This window comes from Scyliorhinus torazame, chromosome 7 (assembly GCF_047496885.1).
Source record: "Scyliorhinus torazame isolate Kashiwa2021f chromosome 7, sScyTor2.1, whole genome shotgun sequence".
In the NCBI taxonomy this organism is placed as follows: Eukaryota; Metazoa; Chordata; class Chondrichthyes; order Carcharhiniformes; family Scyliorhinidae; genus Scyliorhinus; species Scyliorhinus torazame.
In genome coordinates, this window is record NC_092713.1 from 202,762,244 (window position 1) to 202,785,625 (window position 23,382).

Consider the following 23,382-nt stretch of genomic DNA (forward strand, 5'->3'; position numbering starts at 1 on the left):
CCTTCAATGGCAAAAAGCAGAGGTGAGAATGTGACTCAATCTTCTTGTCACAGGATCGTCCTTCCCCGGCCCCAGAGAGCTTCCAGATGGCCCAAACGGGGGAAGAAAAAAGAAAAGGCACCACCAAGCAGAAGCCCACCTTGCAAGAAATGATCAAAAATAACAACCATGCATTGTCAGACCAGCCAGACTTGGTTTAACATCAAGCAATGGAAGAAACGGCTGAAACTATTCCCAAACGTCAGTCCAAACTCCAAGCCAGCAATACAAACCAAAACCACCGGGGCTGACCACTCTCCCGACAGAATGGAGAATGAGGTGTGGAATGGCTTTGAGGCATCCAGACCACCTGAACCTCTAACTACAAGTGATTGAAATGGGGCGATGGGATAGTGAGATTGTTACTCACGTTAACACTGTAATAACAATATTATTAGAATGGTATTAAGATTGCAACAATGAGGTTATTGCACAAGATTTATAAGAATGTAAGACTTGAAGTTACTTCATCTCCATAGGATAAAGACTCCTGGGGAGAAGGTGTAGTCGTATGGTCTGATATATAAAGTTAATGTGGGACTGAGTACAGAACCATCCACACAGTGATGTTAGAAGACACATAACCCAGAGCCAGAGGAAGCCTTGGAATTATGTAAAGACCTAGGATGGAGTCAGTGCCATACCGGACGCTCTACTGTAAATACGTACATAGTTGTGAGTTGTCTTTTGCTGTGAGTACACTCAAGATTATGAACCTACTTTGTGGTGTCTGAAGCAGAATTCTTCAGGAGGGATGGGACGGGAAAGGTTGGGGTGGGGGGGGGGGGGGGGCAGGATTTTCAAAGGGGGCCCAGAGCAGGTAGGAGTTGAAAATCATGGTCTTCGTGGTTGTCCAGGGATCCCATCCCCTCTGGCACCAGTTGAAATTTTCAAAGGTGCAGTGAGGGCAAGTGAATCCATAGAAAGCATCCTATCGGGCTGCATCACAACCTGGTATGGCAACTGCTCGGCCCAGGGCTGCAAGAAACTTCAGAGAGTCGTGATCACCGCCTAGTCCATCACACGAACTTGCCTCCCATCCATTGACTCCATCTACACCCCCCGCTGCCTGGGGAAAGCGGGCAGCATAATCAAAGATCCCTCCCACCCGGCTTACTCACTCTTCCAACTTCTTCCATCGGGCGGGAGATACAGAAGTCCGAGAACACGCACAAACAGACTCAAAAACAGCTTCTTCCCCACTGTCACCAGACTCCTAAATGACCCTCTTATGGACTGACCTAATTAACACTACACCCATGTATGCTTCATCCGATGCCAGTGCTTATGTAGTTACATTGTATACCTTGTGTTGCCCTATTATGTATTTTCTTTTATTCCCTTTTTTTCTCATGTACTTAATGATCTGTTGAGCTGCTCGCAGAAAAATACTTTTCACTGTACCTCGGTACACGTGACAATAAGCAAATCCAACCCAATCCAATCCAATCCAATGGGAACCGTGTTTGCCGCTAATTAACTTTTTAATTAGCTTTTTCTTGTCAAGTTCTTTCATGTGGGTGTCACAGGCAAGGCCAACATTTATTGCTCATCCCTTGAATTGAGTGGCTTGCTCGGTCACTTCAGAGGGTAGATAAGAGTCAACTACATTGCTGTAGGTCTGGAGGCACATGTAGGCCAGACCAGGTAAGGATGGCAGCTTTCCTTCCCTAAAGATCATTAGTGAACCCAATGGGATTTTACAACAATCGATGATGGTTGTCATGGTCACCATTAATGAGACTATCTTTATAATCTAGATTTATCAATTGAATTTAAATTCCACCAACTGCTGATGGGATGTGAACCATTTTCCCCGGGAGTTAGCCTGGGCACGAGGGTAATAATTGTAGTGACATTACCTCTATACCAGCATCCCACCAACAGGCCTAGTCGGTCAGGATAGCAATTTTCAATATTTCTTTGTGACAAGCTTGAACGTTTGTGCACATACGGTGAGTGTGCCAAGGGGCTCATATAAATTGTGTGCATTCATTTTCGAATCAGATTTGAGCATCAAGATGACCGCTGCACCTTAACTTGTCATTAATGGAGATTTTTTGCCATGTTTGATCTGGCTTTTAAAGAAGCTTCCTGTTCTCTTCAGAAAGGTAGCAACAGCTACCAGCACAGCTACCAGCTTCCTGTGCCATCAGCACCAGGTAGGCAGTCCCTGCCTACTGGACATGCTCAGTGCCACTAACTGGATTCCCAATTTGCTCCCTGCCCAATTAGGGCATTTACATGTAAAAATGAGGTCACACAATTCAGGCAAGGGTTCTGGACCTGGAATTCACCTGGGTATCGGATTCCTGATCAACTGTCCCATATTTTAAGCAATTCTCCCTTATTTTGACTGAGTCTCATATCCCTTAAGTGGTGCCTTTTGTCCTGTATTTCTAGGCCAGTCTGTGGGAGACTGGGCATGGGGGCCTTCTCTTTCCTGTGCTTGTTTTTTCCTGTGAGCATGCACACCAGGAAGAATGATGGCCTGGCCACCTGAATATCCCCATCCTGCTCATCTAGTCACCAACAATTGTCACTTGTGTCACTGCAGCACTCCCTCAGTACCGTCCTGGGAGTGGGCGTATCAGACTATATTTTTTTCTCAGACCCCTGCTATCTCATAGAGGGGACAAGTCATTATTCAGAGTAAGAACATATTGAATTAGCATATCTGAATTAGTGACATTAAGCCAAGCTCAATCCACATTGACACGTCCAGGCTCGGTGCCAGAAAAGCAGAAATATCTTTGTCTGTTCAGCCATGAAGTGTACTTTTCTTTTGCTTTCAGGTTATTTCTGGCACATCACAGATGTGCACTGGGATCCTGATTACAGAGTTACTGACAATCCATTGGCAGTGTGTCCTTCCGCATCGGAGCCCGTAAAGAATCCTGGAAAATGGGGTAGTTACCTGTGCGATTCTCCATGGACTCTGATCAATTCGTCAATCTATGCCATGAAGGATATCTTCCCGAACCCCAACTTTATCATTTGGACAGGGTAGGTATGTACTAGGTAGGGTCGTATTGTGTGTGAACACATGGTGTATAGGAGCATAGAAATGCTAGTTGAAAAGAGAATAAGGTGTATTATGTCCGCCTTCTACCATCCTGGTGGTTGCACTATACACTAACAATGGCTATAAATTTGTCTTAAATAGGCCCATACACGATGTGAGGGAAATCCCAGTGGTGGACAGTTTTGGAGACCACAAATCTAAAGTCACCTGTTCTTCCTGCTGCACTTAACATGTGGGCGGCACGGTAGCACATGGTTAGCACTGTTGCTTCACAGCGCCAGAGACTCAGTTTCGATTCCCAGCTTGGGTCACTGTCTGTGCGGAGTCTGCATGTTCTTCCCGTGCCTGCGTGCGTTTCCTCCGGGTGCTCCGGTTTCCTCCAAGAAAGCCCCAAAAGATGTGCTTGTTAGGTGAATTGGACATTCTGAATTCTCCCTCAGTGCACCGAACAGGCGCCAAATAGGGGACTTTCACAGTAATTTCAGTGCAGTGTTCAAGTAAGCCAACTTGTGACACTGATAAAGATTATTATTATTACTTGCCATGTCTCAAACTACTCATATAGTGTGTCCCAAAATGTTATTCTCAGAAGGAAATTTAATTTGTATTTGTAGGAATCCATACTAATTCTTTCTTGGAAGATTGTTCCATTAGTTGACCACATGCTCACTGAAATGTTTCTGAAGATTTGTTTGTGGATTTATCCCACCATAATTGCAGACCATGCCCTCTGGTTCTTCTGTTCTGGACAAGGCAAAATAGATTGTTATGATGGGCAAAATTCTCCCGAAACGACGCGATGTCCGCCGACTGGCGCCCAAAACGGCGCCAATCAGACGGGCATCGTGCCACCCCAAAGGTGCGGAATGCTCCGCATCTTTAGGGGCCGAGCCCCAACATTGAGGGGCTAGGCCGACGCCGGAGGAATTTCCGCCCTGCCAGCTGGCGGAAACGGCCTTTGTTGCCCCGCCAGCTGGCGCGGAAATGACATCTCGGGGCGGCGCATGCGCGGGAGCGTCAGCGGCCGCTGACAGTTTCCCACGCATGCGCAGTGGAGGGAGTCTCTTCTGCCTCCGCCATGGTGGAGACCGTGGCGGAGGCGGAAGGGAAAGAGTGCCCCCACGGCACAGGCCCGCCCGCAGATCGGTGGGCCCCGATCGCGGGCCAGGCCACCGTGAGGGCACCCCCCGGGGCCAGATCACCCCACGCCCCCCCCCCCAGGACCCCGGAGCCCGCCCACGCCGCCTTGTCCCGCCGTTCAAAAGATTGTTTAATCCACGCCGGCGGGACAGGCAATTTATCGGCGGGACTTCGGCCCATCTGGGCCGGAGAATCGAGCGGGGGGGGCCCGCCAACCGGCGCGGCCCGATTCCCGCCCCCGCCGAATATCCGGTACCGGAGACTTCGGCAACCGGCGGGGGCGGGATTCACGGCAGCCCCTGGCGATTCTCCAACCCGGCGGGGGGTCGGAGAATGACGCCCCATGGTCTCCATTGCAAAGTGTGTAGCTGTTAAATGCAGACTCTTGTTCTCAAAGATTTGATCCCAGTCAGTCCGATCATAACCCACAATAATGGCAAGCTGGAAATTCATTCTGTTCACCTTTGCTGTTCTTACAATGTACTTTAGAACTCCCTTTATACTGCTGTTACAGTGAGCTTTAACTTTTAGCATCCTCTAAACAGGTAGCTGCCATTCAAATCACCCACATGCCTCACATATGCCTTCAGTTGAATTCCTAAATGAGATTGGACCAAATTAGGCATCAAAATTGATCTCTTATAAGACTTACAAATATTAAGATTTTTAAAAAAATATATATTTTTTATTGTCCTTTTTCACATTTTCTCCCAAATTTACACCCACCAACAATAAACAATAATCAGTAATAAATATGTCAATCGCCATATCAATAACCACAATCCCATCCTCCCACCAAACCCCAAACATTAGCCCGCATGTTCACACAAACAAATGACAAATAGGAATCAGGGATCACCCGTAGTCACCATTAACACACACAGCCCCCCTCCCCCCAAACCGTCCCACCCACATGCCCCAACTAATGTTCGATGTTGTCCAGTTCTTGAAAGTGCATGATGAATAATGCCCATGAATTGTAGAACCCTCCATCCTCCCCTTCAGTTCAATCTTAACCTTCTCAAGAGTCAAGAATTCCAACAGGTCCCCCCGCCACGCTAGGGCACAGGGTGGAGAGGTTGCTCTCCAACTTATCAGGATCCGCCTTCGGGGGATCAACGAGGCGAAGGCTACAACATCTGCCTCCACACCCGTTTCCAACCCTGGCTAGTCCGACACCCCGAATATGGCCACCCAGGGGCCCGGGTCCAGTTTCACGTGCATCACTTTAGAAATTACCCTAAAAACCTCCTTCCAGTAATCCTCTAGCTTTGGACAGGACCAAAACATGAACGTGATTAGCCCCCCCCCCCCGCAACGCTCACACACATCTTCTACTCCTTCAAAGAATGGGCTCATCCTCGCCCTCGTGAGGTGTGCTCTGTATACCACCTTCAGCTGTATCAGCCTCAACCTCGCGCACGAGGTGGAGGTGTTCACTCTCCGGAGCACCTCACACTAGAACCTCTCCTCCATATCCTCTCCCAACTCTTCCTCCCACTTTGCTTTGATCCCTTCCAGTGGCGCCTTCTCCTCTTCCACATAGCTCCGTAAAGCGCTGACACTACCCCCTTCTCCAGTCCCCCTGTCATCAGCACCTCCTCCAGCAACATAGAGGCCAGCTCCACCGGGAAGCTCTGTATCTCCTTTCTGGCAAAATCTCGAACCTGCATGTATCTAAACATTTCCACCTGCTCCAGCCCATACTTCGCTTCCAGTTCCTTCAATCCTGCAAACCGACCCCTAATAAACAAATCTTTTAGCGTCTTAATCCCCTTCTCCTCCCATTTCCGAAAATTTCCATCCCACTTCCCTGGCTCAAATCTGTGGTTCCCCCGAATCGGCATTTCCCTTGACCCTGCCCCCACCCCGAAGTGTTGGCGAACCTGCCTCCAAATTCTCAATGAGTATTTCCCCGGGGCCATCGGGAGCGGCGCTGTTGCTAGTGCTTTCAATCCCGACCCCCTGCACAAACTCTCCTCCATTCTGACCCACTGGGAATCAACCCCTCTGACCCAGCTCCGCACCTTCTCCACATTCGTCGCCCAGTAGTAATCCATCAGGTTCGGAAGACCCAAACTCCCTGCCTGCCTTCCCCTCTGCAGCAGCAGCTTTCTAACTCTGGCCACCTTCCCTCCCCATATGAACAAAGTAATCCTTCCCTCAATCTCTCTGAAAAAAACCTTTGGCAGGAAAATCGGCAGGCATTGAAAAATAAACAGAAATCGCGGCAACACGTTCATTTTAACCGCCTGTACCTGACCCGCCAGTGACAGAGGGAGACCATCCCACCTTGCCAGATCAGCTTACACTCTCCCCACCAAACTAGAAATGTTGTACCTGCGGAGCCCCCCCCCCCACTCCCAGGCAACCGGCAACCCCAGGGACCTAAAGTGAGTCCCTGCCCTACGGAATGGGAACCCCCCCACCCCTGCCCCCACCCCCAGCCGAGGCATCACTCTTGTCTAGATTTAGTTTGTACCCCGAGAAAGACCCAAACACTCGAAGCAGCTCCAATATTCCCCCTATCGAAACACTCAGTTCCGACACGTATAACAGCAAGTCATCGGCAAATAAGGACACCCTATGCTCTATCCCCCCCCCCCGCACTATTCCTTTCCATACCCCAAAACTTCTTAATGTGATGGCCAATGGCTCAATCGCGAGTGCAAACAGCAGGGGGGACATAGGACATCCCTGCCTAGTCCCACAGTGGAGAGATAAGTATCTCGAGCTGATGTTGTTTGTGCGGACACTCGCTCTCGGCTCCTTATATAGTAGCTTTACCCAGTTCACAAATCTTGGTCCAATCCCAAACCGCTGCAGAACTGCCATCAAGTACCACAAATATTAAGATGACATGTATTTACCCCAAGTGCGGTGGTGTGTTTTAGTTGTCTATTTAACCTCTCTTGACAGATAGCCTCATTTGAAATAACACTCTGGAAAGTTTGACGGTTTAGGGTTACATGGGGGGGGGCCTCAATCTATGGACTACATTGATTAAGAACATATCCAAGTTTGTTGATCTCAGCATTGTGAGCAGTAGAAATAGAGCAGAAAATTCCAACGAGATACTAATAGATGAAATTAATGGACAAAATTGTGGCAAATGGATCTCAGTTGTTCGAATTTCATTGTAAGTTTATTCACTTTAGACTAAAAATAATAGAACAGTGTGTTGTCTAAATGTTCGAAATGGTGAAATGCTAAAAGCAGTGGGGGTCCAAACCATCTTGATTATCTATGTATATGGATCTCAAAAACACCGTGGACAGGTACAAATAATAACCAAAATAGTTCATGGAATGCAGAACTTTATACCTGGAGGCCAAGAATACAAGCGTGTTATAAATCATGCAAAACTTCCTATTTACATCAAACCTGGAGAACTGTGGGAGATGTTCTGGACAAACGCCGTAGGAAAGATATTGATCTGGGAGGGAGCGTTAATTTACCTGAAAATACTTGAACTCCAACGGTTTAATTACGCAGAAAAATTATACAAACCAGGGTTGTAATTCCTTGGAATTGGAATATTAAGGGGAGATTTGATCAGTTTTCAATATAATAATATTAGATATAGGGTGGATAAAGAGAAAGTAGTTCCACTGGTTGGGGAATCTAGGACCAGGGAACATTGCTTAAAAGATAGAGCAGGGCTTTTCGGGAGTAATGTTGGGAAACACTTCCATATGCAGAGGGTGGTAGAAGTTTAAAACTCTCCTCTGTCAGTGGCAATTCATGCTAGATTGTTAATTTTAAAACTGAGATTGATAAATCTTTGTCAATGAGAGGTATTGAGGGATATGGGGTAAAGGCCCCCAATGGAGCTGGGTCACAGATCAGCTGTGATGTCAGGCAGTCCAGCTTGTTAACCTCACTTACTTTTCTTGGCAAAACATTCAGCCTGGTGATCTCTGTAAAGAACTATTTCCTGGCAACTTTTCTCGGTTTGTCCCTCATAACCCTCAGTCTGTAACCTCTTGTCTTCTCCCCGTGTCTGCATGGTTTGCTCTGGGTGCTCTGGTATCCTCTCGGTCCAAAGATGTGCAGGTTAGGTGGATTGGCCATGCTCAAATTGCCCCTTAGTGTCCAAAGTTGTGCAGGTTATGTGGGGTTATGGGGTTACGGGGATAGAGTGGGGGAGTGAGCCCAGGCGGGGTGCTCTTACAGTGGGTAGGTGCAGGCTTGATGGGCCAAATGGCCTCCTTTTGGATGTCTATATCCAAATATAAAAGCAGATTACTGAGGATGCTGGAATCTGAAACGAAAAAGAAAATGCTGGAAAATCTCAGCAGGTCTGGCAGCATCTGTAGGGAGAGAAAAGAGCTAACATTTCAAGTCCGATGACTCTTTGTCAAAGTATCCTGTTTGCTTACCTCATAAGACATTCAGCTGGACCAGAGATGTCAACCAAACAGGAATCACACTGAGTCCAGTTCAGAAAGTTTATTCCATCAAGAATAAAACCTGAATCGTCCTACTATTCAATGGGATTAATGTGTAAACTTTATTCCCTTCTCCTCCAGGGATGATACTCCGCATATCCCCAATGAGAAGCTCAGTGAGGAAGCAGTGCTGAGGATGGTAGGGAATGTGTCGCAGCTCATACAGCAGGTGTTCCCAGGTGAGTGGTAACATTGTCACGGCCGACGATGGACAAGCTTCCGTGAGATTTAGATTTAGATTTATTGTCCTGTGTACCGTGGTACAGTGAAAAATATTGTTCTGCGTACAGTCCGGGCAGATCACTCCATACAGGAAAACATAGAACATAGGATAAATACATGAGGATACATAATGAAACTACATAAACATAGACAGCGGGTGAAGTATACGGTATATCGTACTATAATTAAAGAGAAGATGCTTGGGAAGATTAGTTCAGTCCATAAGTTCAGTTCAGTCATTCAGGTGTCTGGTAACAGGCAAGCAGCAGAAAGCACAGATCACTGCCGGACAGCATGCCAATAAACCCAGCAGAAATACAAAATGCCAGCTCGTAAAAGGTGGTTACACCAATAAAATAAAGTATTGTATCAATGAGAGTCAGTCCATCCTGATCACGATGTGGAGATGCCAGCGTTGGCAGCAGCGCTCCGAAAGCTAGTGACATCGAAACAAACCTGTTGGACTTTAACCTGGTGTTGTAAGACTTCTTACTATCCTGATCACGACAGAGGAAAGTGCCATCTGTTGACCAAAACTAACCGTGGCAGACATCACAGCCCAGTCTGATCTTGTTTTGACTTCAACGCCACAAAAAGCCACTAGTTCAAGAAAACTATCAAGAGCAAAAACCCCGACTGGTTTTCTTTCTGCTCCCCAGCCCAGAGTTCTTAAGACTAATTACAATTGTAAATTCAACCACACTCAACAAATGCAGCCCAGACCTATTTGGTGTTCATGGCTCAGTTCCACACTGGACTAGCCATGGGAGGAGGCTCAAGGCAAAACCTTCATTCCACAATCCTGTTTATGGCACCATAATAACTCTCCAAAATGGAGACACATAATGAGACCAAATAATAAACTGATTAGGTTAAGAGTTTAGTAAAAACTTCCTTACTATCCCCAGTTGGACTAACATCCTGAATGCTATCCCCTGACCCGTGCATCTGTGGATGCCGTGTGGAGCCTGAACGAGGCATGACTGCGACTGTCCCTACCCACATCCCTATGTTTGTTCAGTCGACTGGGCTGCCTGGGCCCACTCGGGTAGTGGAGGGCGCCCCCTGCCTGTGAAACCATATACTGTAACCATGTCTTCAGGAGAAAGGAGAAATCAGTGTCAGAGACGACCAATCAGTCGAGCCGATTGTCCAACATCTGAATGATAATTATGTTTTTATCCTTCATTCAGATACCAAGGTTTATGCTGCAATGGGAAACCATGACATCCATCCAAAGAGCCAGTTTCCTGCCACGGGTCACGTGATTTATAATCGAACTGCAGAGCTCTGGGCCCAGTGGTTGGACTCAGCATCAATTCCCACCTTCCACAAAGGTAACTTTGGCACATTTAAAGGGAGTACAGCCACTGCCGATTTGTTACAGATAATTTTATTTTTAAAACCTCTACTTAAAACATTTTTGGCATCACCCAAAAAATTACATGACACCACTCTTGGCTTATTGACAAATGATCCGTCATCCTCTTTCCCCGGGGTACTGCGTCTTCCTCCCTGTCACACACACACACACACCGCACTTGCAACTTCTGCCAACCTCTCCTGTTCAACGCCCAGTTGCTCCCAGGATAAAAGAAAAAGGTGGCAGCAACAGAAATGTTTTCAGACACCTGCATGTGTGTGCAAACATGATACGTGCAGATTGTGAGCAGGGGCCCATGCTTCATTTTAAAAGAAGCCTTTCAAGAAGTCTTGTAGAATGGAGCACCAGTAAGAACAGTCCATCTCAACTTAAATAAAATGCATAGTAAATAAAAGAGACCTGTGGATCTTTCTGATTTGACAATAAATTGGAGCTATTGCAACTTTTGCCCAGCTGCAGTGAGTGAAGCTGTTATAAGGTCAATATTGAACCAAAATAGTGAAGGAGTCCGAACACTTTATAAGTCATTGGTACGATGAACCTAGAATACTGTCTAGAATTCAGGTCACCACAGATGGATGTTGCAATTATTGAAAGGCTATGGGCTAGAGCAACCGGAAAGATTGCTGGGGTTGGAGGGATTGGGTTGAGGAACGATTAGGCAAAATGGCATGTTCTCACTCATTGAGAGGAGATTAAGAGCGAACATAATTGTTATTTATAGGATTCCAAAGGGACTGGCTAGTGCAGACTATGACAAACTATTGTGTCTTGTCCAGAACAAGTAAAACCAAGGGGCACTGTCTGCACTTGAAGGGTGCCAGCTCAACACTCATCTGGGAAGCAATGGGCACGGCCCTGATTTTAACTTTGTGTATAGTAAATGTATTTTTTTCACTAAGTCAAAATCATGCCCATTAATATTTCTGTGAGTGAGTGGTCAATCTATAGACAATCTGGGACACGGTGAAAGTGGGTGGTATTAATTCATTCAAATTCAATTTGGGTAAATTTCTTTCAGGAAAATTACATTTTGGGATACAGTAATTTGAAACATGGCTGTGGTAAATGATGAGGAAAAACTGGTAACTTTGGGCATATGGATCCCAAAGCTGTCCACCTCTGAGGATTGCCTCATGTCATGTTTGGTTGTAAAATAATTGAGAGAGATTGACAACTCCATTATTGTTGTATGTAACAACTAATAGGATGGTTGATGATGAATTAGATGGACCTAGATGCTCAGTATTTTCTTTTTGTGCAATTTCTATGTGCCACGCTTCCTACATTTATTGGGGAGGGGTGCATTGTCTCAAGGTAAGATTTTGAACTAAGGCCCTCCTCCACTCCTCAAGGTGGCTAGCCCAGTAGAAATACACAATAGGAGGGTGTCCATACTATAATTAGGCTCATCACCTCTGCTAGGGAAGATAAAAATAAATAAGTCAGGGTTTTCACTTTTGACTACTCGCTAGTGGCTCTTGCAAGGTTTGCAAACATCAAGTGAGTGCAATATCAGACTTGGCTGTTATACTCGCCAGAGTCAAATAGCCTGCTGGACACCTCTAGATTCACATCTGAAAAATTGTCATCGATGTGAAGTGCCAAGGGGGCTGTTAAAGCCCAGTGAATCGTAACCCAGCAAGAGATTGTACCTTGGGGAGGGTGGATACTGAATGTACTACCCTGCTCAAGGGCAATTAAGGATGGGGAAAAGATTCACATCTCAGAAACAGATAAAAGAAAAATAATGGCAGTCTATTGACGCAGCTTGTTGAGAGTTTATCACTGACCTATATGAACCTTTGTCTGTCCCATCATGGACGGGAAAGAAAAACTTGGGGAAGCAACCAAAGTCCTTTTTTATGGCCCTGCCATGGAGGGGGTGGGACTGGAAAATGCCGCGAGCCATTCAAAAGTCCTTTGACTTCAGCAGGAGCGGAAATTCCCGCTGGCATAAAATTCCACCCATTGACTTTCGACAGGACCAGGAAATGTCACCCTTTATGTTTTTTCCAGCGTACGTGTATGTTGCTTCCAGTGACCATTTACTTGCCACTTTAATGTGCAGGTGCCTTTTACACAGAGAAGCTGCTGCATCGGGAGGGACAGCGAATGATCATCCTGAACACAAACCTCTACTACAAAAGTAATGCACTGACTGAATATCTGAGTGACCCTGCAGGCCAGTTTCAATGGTTCGATGACATCCTCTCCAGAGCCTCAACAGCTGGCGAGAAAGTAAGAGATATTGGAGTCCCAAGCCATGATTCGCTTCATTGCAGCCCTATGCTGCAAGGAAAAGGTTTGATCGAATGGAGCTCTTTGAAACAGATATGGAGGGCAGCATTCCTGTGTTCGTGTCTGATCTACATGGATGTTGAGCGTCATTAAAAGTAACAATTATCACAGATGAAAGAGCACTATATTTAGCTAAGTTTTGATTAAAATGACAACTGAAAGGATAGTTGTCAAGGCTCAGAGTTTAAATGTACCTTATGCTATGGTACTAAGCCATATAGGTTCCATGTTAAATCCTTGGGCTGTGGTGAATTACCATGTTCCTGGATGGCACAGCAGTGAAAGTGCTGCGGAGTGGACAAATTATACCACGTTTCTGGCTCCAGATCGCTATACAATCACCTTCTTTTGCAGAAAAGGTTATAGGTAAGGGAGCATCAAGTGATGTCCCTCTGGTTATAACCAGTCAATATTTTGTCCTCAGGGTTGTAGCCATCTGGGATGGCCACTTCCAGAATACAAAATGGATGTTTGCAAAGATTGTACGGAACTATAGACAATGCTAAGAAAGCAGGCAGGCACCGAGCCTGTATGCATATTGGAACCGCAGCTCCCAGACGAGACTGAAACTGGAGGTCTATTAACATATTGATGACCCATCTCCGGGAACAAAGAAAAGACACTCAAGCAACCGATCTAGCTCCAGACCTCGCGGCTCCAGTTCCCCAAACCAAAAACGTAAACAAAGCAAGGCCAACGGCCACATATGACCCGCCGAGCCCTCAGGGCACCCCTTTATTGGTCAAGATCAATACAAGTGATCAAGATACGGCCCAATTAATTTGGGCCAAGTTCAAGGCCCGCCCAAAAGCGCGCGAAACCCCTTCGGGTATAAGAAGAAGTCCCTGAGAGAGAATTGCTCTCTTGGAATCTGCTCTCAAAGCAGAGAGACCCGTCCACCAGCATCACCAGAAGCAATAAGTCCAAGGTCAACGCTCACTACCAGATGGACGACCTTAGCTGTTCTCTTGTACCACTTCGACCCCAGCAGCCTCAGACCCGAACAACGGACATTGTTCCTCTGACTGAGTGGGCACCTGAAGCTAAGTATAGGTGTTAGCGTTAGAGATAGTTTAGTTTGTAGTACTTTGTGCATGAGTAGATATTACTGTGTGTGTAAATAAATAGTATTGACTTTGAACTAACTAATTGGTGTATTGGCCCTTTGATCAATATTCGGGTTTGAACCTTGTGGCGGTATCGAAAGATACCTGGCGACTCTAAAGCAAACGTAATTAGGATTAAGGGAGGCGACCATATTGACCGCCATATTTAGAACCAAATAAAGAGAGCAACAGGGTGACTGCACAATGGGTTGCCACTCAGACAAAGTACCGAGGGTCATTGATATGCTTTGAACCTTAAAGAAAGGATGAGAGGCAATTGGAACTAATATTTGAATCTTATTGTCAGGTTTACATCATTGGGCACGTACCTCCTGGATTCTTTGAGAAGAAAAGGGGAACACACTGGTTCCAGGAACATTTCAACAAGAGGTACATCGAAATCGTCAAAAAGCACAGCCAAGTGATAGCAGGGCAGTTTTTTGGACATCAACACCGTGACAGCTTTAAAATCTTCTACTCCAATGATGGTACAGTAAGAATAGTCTCTTCCTATTAAAATTACAAAGAGAACATAGAACAAAGAAAAGTACAGCACAGGAACAGGCCCTTCGGCCCTCCAAGTCTGGGCTGGTCATGATGCCCTAACTAAAAACAAAACCTTCTGCCCTTACTCGGTCCGTATCCCTCTATTTCCTCCCTACTCATGTACCCATCCAGATGCCTCTTAAATGTTGCTAATGTGCCTGCTTCCACCACATCCTCTGGCAGCATGTTCCTGGCACTCACCGCTCTTTGTGTGAAAAACCTACCCTGCACATCTCCCTTAAACTTTCCCCCTCTCACCTTGAACCTGTGCCCCCTTGTAATTGACACTTCCTACCTTGGAAAAAGCCTCTGACTATCCACCCTGTCTATGCCTCTCATAATTTTGTAGACAGACCTCTATCAGGTCTCTGCTCAGCCTCCAACTTTCCTGTGAAAACAATCCTAGTTTATTCAACCTCTCTTCATAGCCAACACCCTCGAGACCAGGCAACATTCTGGTGAACCTTTTTTGCACTCTCTCCAAAGCTTCCACGTCCTTCTGATAATGTGGTGACCAGAACTGCATGCAATACTCCAAATGCGGCCTAACCAAGGTTTTCTATAGCTGCAACATGATTTCCCAACTCTTGTGCTCAATGCCCTGCTGATGAATGCAAGCATGCCATATCCCGACTTAATCACCTTGGCCAGTTGTGTTGCCACTTTCAGGGAATTGTGGACTTGCATGCCCAGATCCCTCTATATATTAATGTTCCTAAGGGCTCTGCCATTTACAGTATAATTCACACATAGATTTGATCCTCTAAAATGCATCACCTCACATTTGTCCGGATAAAACTCCATCTGCCATTTCTGTGCCCAAGTCTCCAATTTATCTATATCCTGTTGTATCCTCGGACAGTCGTCGGCACTATCAGCAACTCCACCAATCTTCGTGCCATCCACAAACTTACTAATCAGACCACCCACATTTTCCTCCAGATCATTTATATATACTACAAACAACAGGGGTCCCAGCACTGATCCCTGCGGAACACCACTAGCTACAGATCTCCATTCTGAAAAATACTCTTCCACCGTTACTCTCTGTCTTCCATAACCAAGCCAATTCTGTATCCATCCAGCCAGCCGACCCCAAATCCCATGTGATTTTAGTTTTTGTACCAATCTGCCATGTGGGTCCTTTTCAAACGCCTTACTAAAGTCCATCTAAACTACATCCACAGCCCTTCCCTCATGAATTTTCTTTGTCACCTCTTCAAAAAACTTAATCAAGTTGGTGAGACTTGACCTTCCCCGTACAAAACCATGATGCTTGTCACTGACTCGTCCATTTTTCTCCAAATGTTCATATTCTGTCCCTCAGTATCTTTTCCAATAGCTTCCCCACCACTGATGTCAGGCTCACCGGCCTATAAATTGCTAGATTATCCCTTCTTAAACAAGAGAATAAAATTGGCTCTTCTCCAGTCCTCTGGAACCTCGAGGATGTGAAGATATCTGTTAAGGTCCCAGCTATTTCTCCCCTTGCCTCCCGCAGTAACCTGGGATAGATCCCATCTGGCCCTGGGGACTTGTCTACCTTAATGTAATTTAGGATACTCAACACTTCCTCCTTTGATATATTGACGTTCTCAAGATAGTTCACACACTTATCCCTGACCTCAACGTCCGTGATGTCCTTCTCCCTCGTGAATACTGATACAAAGTACTCAGTAAGGATTTCACCCACTTCTTGTGGTTTCACGCATCATTTCTCTCCATTGCCCTTGAGTGGGCCTACTCTTTGTCTTGCTGCCCTCTTGCTCCTAATATTTGCTTAAAAAGCCTTGGGATTCTCCTTGACCATGTTTGCAAAAGACATTTCATGGCCCCTTTTAGCCCTCCTAATTCCATGTTGAAATTCCTTCCTACTTTGACTGTACTCCTCAAGGCCTTTGTCAGATTTTAGATGCCTAGTCCTATTGTATGCTTCCTTTTTTATTTTGACTATGCTTACAATTTCCTTTGTCATCCATAGTTCCCGAATCCTGCCATTTCTATCCTTCATTTTTGTGGGAACATGCCTGTCCTGCACTTCAATCAACTGGCCTTTAAATGCCTTCCCACATGTCAGACGTGGCTTTGCCTTCAAAAAGCCACTCCCAATCCACATTCACCAAGTCCCATGTAATCTGGATGTAATTGGCTCTTGCATTGAAGGAAACACACTCCAGACCTACAGTCCCGCTGAGCCCTGCAGCTGCAGCTTCCCTATGCCTGCACTTACTCTGCGCTGTTTGTCTCAGTCTCACTTTTATCCCCAGTCTCTACACTTACTGGCCTACTATTCCGGTTCCCACCCTCCGCCACACTAGTTTAAACCCTCCCGAACAGCACTATCAAACCTCTCGTCCAGGATATTGGTACCCCTCTAGTTCAGGTGCAACCCGTCCTTCTTGTACAGGTCCCACCTTCCCCAGAAGACATCCTAGTAATCCATATATCTAAAGCCCTCCCTCCTACACCAGTTCCTTAGCCACATGTTCAACTGTACTCTCTCTCTGTTCCAAGCCTCACTAGCACGTGGCATGGGGAATAATCCCGAGATTACTACCCAAGGGGTCCTACTTTTTACCTCCCGACCTAACTCCCTGAATTGTCTTTGCAGGACCTCTTCCCTCTTCCTGCCTATGTCATTAGTGCCAATGTGGACAATGACATCTGTCTGTTTACCCTCCTGTTTCAGGATGCCCTGAAGCCGTTCAGAGACATCCAGGACCCTGGCACCCGGGAGGCAACACACCATCCTGGAATGCCCCTATTGAGAGGAGACTATCAAGTCTCCTACTGCTAACACTCGCTTGGACATAGCCCCACCCTGCTCTACAGCAGAACCAGTTGTGGTGCCACAAGTCTGGCTGCTGCTGGTATCTTCTCCTGAGAGGCTAGCCCCCAAAAAGTATCCAAAACGGTACACCTGTTTGAGTGGGTAATAGCTACAGGTGGCTCCTGCCTTACCTGCCTGCCTCTCCTGGCGGTCACCCATCTACCTGTCTGAACCTATGGTGTGACCACCTCCCTGAAGCTAGTGTCTATCACACTCTCTGCCCCTGTATGTTCCGCAATGAGTCCAGCTGCTGCTCCAACCGAACTACGCAGTCTGTGAGGGGATTCAGCTGGTCACACGTCCTGCAGACATAATCGCTATAAAGCTCCCAGATCTCCCACATCTGACAGGAGGAGCATATCTCCTAAATTATGATCAAAATATAAATCAATTTTTGTGTGCAGCGAGTCATAGAAAATGACTAGCACCCGTGCAGTAAGTAAGGCAAGATAGTGCAGCACATTCCTTCCATGATCCTCAGTAACAATTCACCTTGATCCTGAAGTGGAGAGCATTATATCACACAAAGGCTGCAATATTTCACTGTTTTAAATGCAGTAAATGCGGTACAATGGCACAGTGGTTATCACTACTGCCTCACAGCGCCAGGACCACCGTTCAATTCCAGACTTGGGTGACTGTGTGGAGTTTGCAAGTTCTCCCTGTGTCTGCGTGGGTTTTCTCTGGGTGCCCCGGTTTCCTGCCACAGTCCAAAGGTGTGAAAGTTAGGTGGATTGGCTTCATTAAATTGCCCCTTAGTATATCCAAAGATATGCAGGTTAGGTGGCCATGATCAATGCGCAGGGATATGTGGATAGGACAGGGAAATGGACCTACGTAGAGCGTTCTTTTGGCGGGTCAGTGCAGACTCAATGGGCCAAATGGCCTCCTTCTGCACTGTAGGGATTCTATGGATATTGATTAAAGGCCTTTCATAGGGGCATAGGAACAGAAGTAGGCCATTCAGCCGCTTGAAACTGCTCCGCCATTCAATGAGATCATGGCTGATCTGTGGCATAACTCCATTTCACTGCCTTTGGCCCATATCCCTTAATATATTTGAATAAGAAAAATGTATCTCATATTTATATTTAATAACTAATCTAGCTCCAGTTGCTGTTTGTGAGAGAGAGTTCCAAACTTCTACCACCCTTTGTGGATAGGGATGCTTCCTAATATCTGTCCTAAATGGTCTGGTCCTAATTTTTAGACCATGCCCCCTAGTACTAGAATCTCCAACCAATGGAAACAGTTTATCTTTATATACGCAGTCTTTCCCTGTTAATATCTTGAAGACTATGATCAGGTCATCCCTTAGCCTTCTAAATTCTAGAGAAAACAGGCCTAATTTGTATAATGTCACCTCATAACTTAATCCCTGAAGTCCAGGTATCATTCTTGTAAACCTGCGTTGCACTCCCTCCAAGGCCAATATATCCTTCCTGTAGCATGGTGCCCAGATCTGCTCACAGAACTCTAAATGGAGTCTAACCAGGGATTTGTAAAGCTACAGCATAACGTCTGCTAGATAGAAAGGCAACATTCCATTAGCCTTCTTGATTACTTTCTGCCCTGATTTGTGGCATTTTAAAGATCTATACATCTGAACCCCCAGGTCTCTTTGGACATCCACTGAATTTAGTTTCATACCATCTAGAAAGTGCCCTGATCTATTTTTTTGTGGTTACTTGCTTACATTGAAATCCATCCGCCACAGTTTTGCCCATTCACCTAGTCTGTCAATATCCCTTTATAATTTTACGCTGTCACCTGCACTATCTACAGTGCCAGCCAACTTTGTGTCATCAGCAAATTTGGATATATGGCTTTCCATGTCACTGTCCAAGTCATTAATGAATAATGTGAACAATTGAGGCCCGAATACAGATCCTAGTGGGACACCACTATTCACACCTTGCCAATTTGAGTACCAACCCATTATCCCTACTTTCTGTTGCTTGCCACTCAACCAATTTCCTAGCCATGTCAGTATTTTGCCCTCAATTCCATGGGCTCCTACCTTAGCTAGCATTCTCTTATGTGGGACATTATGAAATGACATTCCTGCACCCTTTCCAATACATGTATGTCCCTACTGTAGAGCTGTGATAATAACTGAACAAAGCACTCTAGGTTTGGTCTGAACAATGCATTATAGCATCATTAACTGAATAATAGCTTCAAGTATATTCTCTGTATATCTATGTTGAGCTGCTCTGCCTCTATATGTCAACATTCCGTCAACATTCTGTCATTTCTCTTGGCTACTTCATCACATTATCTGAACAAGAAAAGCAACAACGTTATAAATTCTTCTTGATCCCTGTCTACAATTATAGACTAATTCCATTCTATTGACTGATGCCACACATACCTTCCCCCTAACATTTTCCAGTATGATTGCCAATAATTATCTTCAAGCTGTCTTCCCAATTACATAATTGTTCAGAACTGCTCTAATGTGATTTTGAGGTTTCCCTCAAATGGCCAGTCAGCACCTGGCCTAGCCTCACAGCTCTTTCCTCGAGCAGTATCAGCCTCCCCACACTTGCAATTGATTAACACCTTGCATGTTTCCTTAGAAATCACGCCATTTGCAGAGTGATCATTGTGACATGCCACAAAAAAAGACAAACTTCCCTAGCTGATCCTTGGATGCATTGCTGACCATAATTGAAATGATAAAGGAAGAAAATGGGTTTGACTATAAGATCTAGAGCTAACGCCTCAAGTCCTTACTCCTTCAGTCAAAACCCCAAAGTGGTTATAAAGACTATCTCACTTGGCTCGCACTTGGGCAGAATACTCACCTGCAGAGGACAAGATAGCAGCTTTCACACATGTACACGTCCACCAAAACCACCCAATTTACTTCTCTCGTCCCAGTCCAGCAGCCACATGGTCCTATAGCAGCATCCTGACTGAGATAATCAAACTCAGCACAGTTGGAATTCAAACGCAGGATCACCCGGACCGTACCCTCAGCTCCTAACCATCAAAACCAGTTGAGTAATTGGGAAAACCAGAGAACTGTCTTTATTCAATAAACAGCAATGTATCAAGCTCCTCATGATGGTATATTCTGGCAGCGTTCACTAGCTAGCTTGACACATGAAATGATCATTAGATGAGGTAGTGAAGAGTGTCTGAACCACAATCTGCCAGGAGAGAATGGGCAGAGAATGGGACTTTCCAACACTGCTGGTTTTACTCTATGTTTCATATACTCATTTACTTCACGTGGATAAAAAAATCTTATTTTGATTGAGGTATTTGAATTTCACGCTCAACCTCCTCCAATTTGAAACTGGTAAGACAAGCAGACACTGTCTAGTCACTTAGTCGTCATTAACCAATCACCTCTTCTATTTAGGAAGAGAGGGTATTTTGGCCTTTTCTAAACTGGTTTATTTGCTTCAATGTCTTCCTAATGACTAATGCGTGTCGACTCCGCTCAGTTAACAGGCCTCTTATGTTTAGGTTAGAGTCTTCACCAATACTTTAGCATAGAACTGTGACTCTTATGTGGACATTGTTTGCAAGCTTTGGAATTTACTCCTAAATGTCTCTACCTCTCTGCCTTTCTCTCCTCCTTTAAGATGCTCCTTAAAACTCATCTCTTACATCAAGCTTTTAGTCACCTATCCTAATGTCTACTACTTTGAATTGATATTACTTTGCATCTGATCACACTCCTTTGAAACACCTCGGGCTTTACAACATTAAAGGCATTATATAAAAGCAAATTCTTAGAATTAGTGAATAGAACAGCACAAAAGGAGGCCATTCATACCATTGAGCCTCTGCTAGCTCTTCTGAAGAGCAATCCAGTTAATCTCACACCCTAGCACTTTTAAAGGACTGCTGAGGATTCTTACTCACTACAATACCTCTAGACGTTTCTCGAACTTCCTCTTTATCTATTTTCATCTCATTTCATATTCCAACAACCTCATTTACCATTACTTAAGCAAACTTCCTCTTCCTTGATACACACAGTTGCAAAGTATTCATTTCGTATCTCAGTCACACCCTTTGTCTTCTCCAATAGATCCCAACTTTAGTCCCTAATCAGCCCCACTGTTCCTCTGATAACCCTGTTACTATTTCTGTACCAACAGAAGATCTTTGGACTCCCTTTTGTATTAACCACTAACCCATTCTCGCCCTGCCTATTTTGCCCCTTCTACTTCCTTTTTCACTTCTCTGTCCTTTTTATATTCAGCGGGATTCTAGCTCAGGGCTAAATCGCTGGCTTTGAAAGCAGACCAAGGCAGGCCAGCAGCACGGTTCAATTCCCATACCAGCCTCCCCGAACAGGCACCAGAATTTGGCGACTAGGGGCTTTTCACAGTAACTTCATTCGAAGCCCACTTGTGACAATAAGCGATTTTCATTTCATTTCATTATTCAGCTAACATCTACCACACTCCCTTTTCTCTGCTTCATCTTAAACTCTAATTTCATCATCCAGAGAGATCTTGCTTTTATTATTTTTTCCCCTGTGGTTCTGTACCTAGATTAACACAAAACCATCTCCCTTTGAAAGGCCACATTTTGCTCCGTTATATTGCTGCCTGCCAGTCTTTGACTCCAATTTACCCGGGCAAGTGCCCTCCTCAATTCACTGAAACCAGCCCTCTCCAGTTGAGTATATTATCTTGGATCGTTCCATGTGTCCTTCTCCGTAACAAACATTTTGATACCACGATCACTGTTCTCATGACTGTGACAGTCTCTAGCAATGCCTTTCTCCTCAAAGTGCAGGAAACATATCAATCAAGAAAATTTCCTGAACACACATCAGAAATTTCTTCCTTTTCATCCCTCAACACAATCACTGCCCCCCTTCAATATTGGCATAGTTAGGGTTTCTCATGAACATTACTCTGTATTCATGCACCTCTCAGTAACTTCCATGCAAATCTACTCCTCTACCAACTTCCCACTATTTGATGAGCTATAGAGTACACCAAGTGGCGTAATAGCTTCTCTATTGTTTATTTCTGTCTTTGATAACAATGTTAGAAACGCAGGTTCCTTTAAGAGTAAACATGTTCATGCCCCAGGGTGAGTTAAGGTCAGGTGATAGTCATTGAAACCCGTACAAGAGCTGGGTTTTTCCCTAGTTGAGGTGGTTACTTGTGGACAGGGGGCGGATGCAGAAGGGAAGGTAGAGACTGGTATTTGTACTGAACTCTAGTGTCACAGTAAAACAGTTGTTTATTATCAGAATGTCTTCTGCTGCCTAATTCGGTCAATGGATATTTACCTATAAACACTCAAGGCCTTTCTTTCCAGTAATTTAAAATTCTCCTTAACCAAAGTTGCTACATCCACAACAAAGCCAAGGACATTGATACTGTATGAACAACATGAGCTTCACAGATAGACTATGTAAGCAAATTTTGTTGCTGTTGAAATCATCTCTTTTGCACCTCGATCATGGGTTTGACATCCTTCCTAAAGTTAAAATGGGATAGGTGCTTGATGGCTGGCGCAGACACAATGGGCGGAAGGATCTCTTTCTGTGCTGGAAACTCCATGACTCTGAGAGTACTGGACGGAAATACTGACTGGTGTCGAACCAATGGTTTGCATTAGCATTACCACACTATATTTATCCAATTTAGGCTCCAATTCTTTCTTTAAACTGTTTGATCAAACTTCTCCTCCCACTTTTGAGGTTTTTAACCTCTAAGCCTTTCTACTATTCAATCCTTTTGAAAGTTTTGTGAGTATTTATTGCCTCCTCCCACAGATTTCTTAACATTACATTTTATATGTGTCCATTGGCCTTAGACTGATAAATCACAGAAGTATTTCATTGCAGGTTCTCCAGTCAGTGCTATGTTCATTGCCCCTGCAGTGACCCCTTGGAAAACCACATTAGCTGGCTTACGAGATGGATCACAAAACCCTGGGATTCGCCTCTTTGAATACAATACAGACACTCTCCAGATCTTGGTAAGAATTCATACATACTGGACTGGCTGGCTCAGCTTTTGTAATGTAATCTCTATGTTATTTGAACTAAAATGTTGTGGTGCCTGATCTCCGCACCCACCCCAACCCATTTCTCTCACCAATGCCTGAAATTTACATGGGGGGAGGGTCCCCCTCATCTCCTGCCAGAACCTTCTGGATCAGTAGAACTCAGTCATTAGAGCCTTGTTTTTCGAGAGTTTGCACTGAAGTTTTGACAGGGGAATCCCATGACAGTTCTTCCTGCTGATCGCAAAATCCCAAGTTACTTCTTTTTTTTTCTTAAGAGAGTATCCTGTGCTTTGGTCTGGCTGGATGCTTTCATTTTGAACTGGTCATAGACTGGTATTAAA

The 23,382-nt window shown here is 45.1% G+C and overlaps 1 protein-coding gene across 2 annotated transcripts in view; it reads left to right on the plus strand.

Annotated features, from left to right (window-relative positions):
• The window catches only part of LOC140426787 (acid sphingomyelinase-like phosphodiesterase 3b), a 49,310-nt gene that overhangs the window by 9,112 nt on the left and 16,816 nt on the right, over positions 1–23,382 (plus strand). The window contains exons 2-7 of one of the 2 annotated variants that reach the window (XM_072511952.1): positions 2,835–3,045; positions 8,737–8,834; positions 10,071–10,214; positions 12,333–12,502; positions 13,976–14,156; positions 22,878–23,011. In XM_072511952.1, coding sequence (XP_072368053.1) covers positions 2,835–3,045; positions 8,737–8,834; positions 10,071–10,214; positions 12,333–12,502; positions 13,976–14,156; positions 22,878–23,011 — 938 coding nt within the window. The remainder of the gene's footprint in view (positions 1–2,834; positions 3,046–8,736; positions 8,835–10,070; positions 10,215–12,332; positions 12,503–13,975; positions 14,157–22,877; positions 23,012–23,382) is intronic. The other variant, XM_072511953.1, reaches the window with a different exon arrangement.